Consider the following 4002-nt stretch of genomic DNA (forward strand, 5'->3'; position numbering starts at 1 on the left):
ATAAACAGCCAGGTTACTGTGGGGTGGAGTCTAGAAGGAATGCTAACAAAGGCATCCTGGCTTTTCTCACCCTGGCCCTGGCCTCAAACTTCCCCAGCTCATAGGCTTCCTCCCCTATTCCCATCGTCCCATGGGCTTCCTCCCCTATTCCCATCGTCCTTATGCTGCCGTTTCAGCCATGCCCCCTATTCTTGCCCCTCTCTTGGTTCTTTTCTTTTTGGTCTTTCTCTCTTGGTCTTTGCTCTTCTCTCCTCCCAAGGCCTAGTCCAGTCTGCTGGCCATGTCCTCTCTCTTTCCTTTCTCTCTCTCTCTCTCTCTCTCTCTCTCTCTCTCTCCTCTTCCAGATGCCTCTGGCTAGACTCACCCCCATTTCTATAATAAAAACCTTCTGCTGGGCAGGGCTGGTGCACACCTTTAACTCCAGCACTAGGGCGGCAGAGGCAGATAGATCTCTGAGTTTGAGGCCAGCCTGGTCTGTAGTTCCAGGACAGCCAGGGCTACACAGAGAAAGCAGGAAAACACAAAATAATAAATACATACATACCTTCTGTTTATTCATACTTTGGAGCACCCATGCTCTCAATTTGTACACTAAAATCTGTGACTGTGAGATAAAACCGTTTGGACTATATTAACAGACTACTAACTACCTCCAACCCAAAGGCTAAGAAATGTCACCAGAGAATATCTGAAACCTATACCAGATTTCCCCATTTTACTGACATCTCCACCAAGGTATTTGAAAAATGCCTTAATTTTGTTCTGTGGCTATAAATGCTGGTGAAACTTTCTACACTGAAACAAGCAGTTTGGGGCAACCTGAAGCCACGTTGCCAACCATGGCCATTCATACTTAACTCAGTCCCTTTGAGGTTAGAACCATTTTCTGACCATATATTGTTTTCCTGTCCCAGTAAAGTCAAGTCAGTTCCTTCCTTAGGAGGTCATAAAGGTAAGATAGTTGCTGGTAAGGCCTCCTCCCCCTGGGCTGGCAGCCAGGTAGACCTGGATGTACAAGAGGAGGACCAGGCTACAGGCTACAGTCATGACCTGGGAGTCACCAAGACCTAGTAGTAGAAAGAGAGAGTAGGCATATTTTTTTTCATTTTGGCAAGATTACTGAAGATTGGCTAGTGGGGATATAAGGAGTAATTGAAACTGACTTCTAGTTGCAAATCATAACCATGAAAGTGAAACCAAAAGTTTTCACTATTGTAACAAAATTGAAACTGAAATTAACTTAGTATCCAGGGCTGTGAGATGGTGGTACTTCACAAAAACTATCCTCTAAAATTCTGGACATCAGGAAAAAAAATTGACTCTCATAGACACTACTTCTATTTCTAATTTTTAAAATTATTTTGTGAGCACTTGTGTATATGAAAGGGCGCCCCCATGCAGGTCAGAAGACAACTTGCAAGAGTCGGTTCTCTCCTTCCACTGTGTGGGTTCCAGAAATAGAACTCGGGGTCATGAAGCTTAGCAACAGTTGTTGCCTTCACCCACGGAGACAACTCCACAGCCTCACTAAATATTCTAAATAGCCTTTGGGAAGTCACAGTACTGACCCAAACAACTAATGATTACGTTTAAAAGAAAAACAAAAAAACTGGTCTATGAAGACATGAATTCAGTGGTGGTTTTATTGTATATGAACCATGTTTTACAAAGAAAGCAATTGAGGGAGCCAAGGGGCGATTTACTAGAAAGCATTTAACGAAAGGGAATAGAGCTGCAACTGACCTGTGGCCCGCTGTCCTGGGCAGAGGGCCAACCCCTTGGCCCTCACCAAAGACCCGTCTAGACTAAGGCGGGTGACAGGGCCTCCCTGTCTTGCAGCCAAAACGACAGCTGCCGGCCCCGCCCACTGTCAACTTAGCCAATCCTGAGCCGAGGAAAGGAAAGGCTCCGCCCAACGAGCCGGTGAGGTCGCCTCCTAGTGGCCAGAGCAAGGACCCCGCAACTCGCGGCCCCTAGATGACCCAAGGGTCGCAGGGGTCATGGGCACCTCTGAGGCCGCACCGCCGCCGTTCGCGCTCGTCGCCCCCGCGCTCTTTATCGGGAATGCGCGAGCCGCCGGTGCGACGGAGCTGCTGGTGCGCGCGGGCATCACTCTGTGCGTCAATGTCTCCCGCCAGCAGCCCGGGCCGCGCGCGCCCGGAGTGGCCGAGCTGCGCGTACCCGTGTTCGACGACCCAGCTGAGGACCTGCTGACACATCTGGAGCCCACCTGTGCCGCCATGGAAGCCGCGGTGCGCGACGGCGGCTCCTGTCTCGTGTACTGCAAGAACGGCCGCAGCCGCTCAGCCGCCGTCTGCACCGCCTACCTCATGCGACACCGCGGCCACGGCCTGGATCGCGCCTTCCAGGTGCGAGCGTCCAGGGGCGGGTCTTCCGGGGCGGGTCCCACGGAGAGACGGAGTGATTCTTCCGGGGTGGGCTCCACCCTTCACACTCGGGGCGGAGCCTCGGCACCCTGGACTGTCCATCGCGTCTCTCACCGCAGCTCTCTTGATTACAGATGGTGAAGAGCGCCCGCCCCGTAGCCGAGCCCAATTTGGGTTTCTGGGCTCAGCTGCAGAAGTACGAACAGACCCTTCAGGCCCAGGCCATCCTGCCCCGGGAGCCCACTGATCCGGAGTAAACCGCACCGTTCAGCTGCTGGGTGACCAAACGTCTATACTGAAAGGAGGTGTCCCCTCCCTTCCTTTTCTACTAGGCAGCTGGCCTTGGGTGTTGCCCCATCTTGATGGTAGTACAGGAGCGTCTACTGAATAGGGGGACTTCGTTTATTCATCATGTTTGGGTCAAATCCAAACCAGCACGTTTTAGGTAGAGAAATTGCGTGAAGGGTAGTCTGGGAAGCCTACGGACAGTTGATAGCGAGTGATCAGAGTCCTAGCTGCCTGCTCCAAGGGAGTGCCTGGGTTTGTAGGCAGAACCTCTCTGCCTCCGGACCTTCTTTCTGGTCCCCTAGTCATGAACACAGTGTCTCCCAGCAAGAGCTCATGGGCTCATCTTTGGCTTACAGCTGCTGTGCCATGGAAGGGAGGCGGTGTAGACTGCAGCTGAGCGACTGCGGTCGCCCACCTCCCACCTCGTTGCTTAACCTGTATCAACATCAACGCCTGACCTAGCGTTGCCAAGCTACCATTATGTCCTGTTTGCTATCTTCCCCAGCTGGCGGACTGGCCCATCAGTTGCCACCTTGTGTTGATTGCTCTTGTAGTTCAGACACAGCCTCACTTAGACATCTGTTTCCATCGGAGCCCTGCAAATGTAGCCACGATTTAAAGTAGTAGTGGGTGGGAAACAAAGAACAACCACCTGGGCTCCGTGTGTAAATTACAGAGGTGTGTCCACTGGTTGGTTAATCGGTGAATAAATAAGAAAGTGAATAAAACCCCCGACTTGCTCTTTATGGCTCCCCTTTTCTACTCCCTGTTCCTGTGAGGCCTGAGGGGTTTGTCTGCATCAACTTCTTGCATGTCATAGTCTGTCACCACCCAACACCCCTGTTTTTCCCCCTGAAGAGCCTAAAGGGTTTGGTCATATCTGCTTCTATGTGTAAAGATATATTTGGGTCCCCAGGTGGAGGGCTGTCCCTTCGAATAAAGAATAAAGGCTTCTTTGCAGAACTCAATGTTAAGGGGATGTGAGGTACACAGTGATCAAGACTTGTATGCCTCGTGGGGAGTACCAGCCCTATAGGAGTGAATGGCTGGCACTATCCATTTCAGGACTGATGTACAAGCTAGCTGATCTGACCACTGAGCATCCTCTCCCAAGTCCCTTAAAGGGACCATTGCTACTGTCCCCATTCTGCCATTGAAGCTGCAGTGACTTGCAGAGAACGGGGCCTCATACCCAGGTTTGCTCTTAGATTGTGTAGCTGATCCCTGCTCACATCACCTTCCAAGACTTGACTAGAGTAAGTCACTTAGAGGTGACAAAGGTACAAGGGACATAATGACCAGGTTGAAAGTTATCTGTGGGGTGTAT

At 51.2% G+C, this 4002-nt stretch overlaps 1 protein-coding gene across 1 annotated transcript; it reads left to right on the forward strand.

Moving 5' to 3' along the window:
- Positions 1-1917: 1917 nt before the first annotated feature.
- Positions 1918-3631, forward strand: Dusp28 (dual specificity phosphatase 28). The gene is made up of 2 exons (XM_021198421.2): positions 1918-2369; positions 2522-3631. Exons 1-2 carry the CDS (start codon positions 2001-2003, stop codon positions 2642-2644), a joined length of 492 nt encoding a protein of 163 aa, XP_021054080.1. The 5' UTR covers positions 1918-2000; the 3' UTR covers positions 2645-3631.
- Positions 3632-4002: the final 371 nt, after the last annotated feature.

This window comes from Mus pahari, chromosome 5 (genome assembly GCF_900095145.1).
Source record: "Mus pahari chromosome 5, PAHARI_EIJ_v1.1, whole genome shotgun sequence".
In the NCBI taxonomy this organism is placed as follows: domain Eukaryota; kingdom Metazoa; phylum Chordata; class Mammalia; order Rodentia; family Muridae; genus Mus; species Mus pahari.

Bases quoted from the DNA above. Each gene is read 5' to 3' on its own strand.
- Dusp28 (XM_021198421.2), top strand. From the start codon at position 2,001: ATGGGCACCTCTGAGGCCGCACCGCCGCCGTTCGCGCTCGTCGCCCCC. The intron at 2,370-2,521 runs GTGCGAGCGTCC...TCTTGATTACAG, and splicing joins GCCTGGATCGCGCCTTCCAG to ATGGTGAAGAGCGCCCGCCC.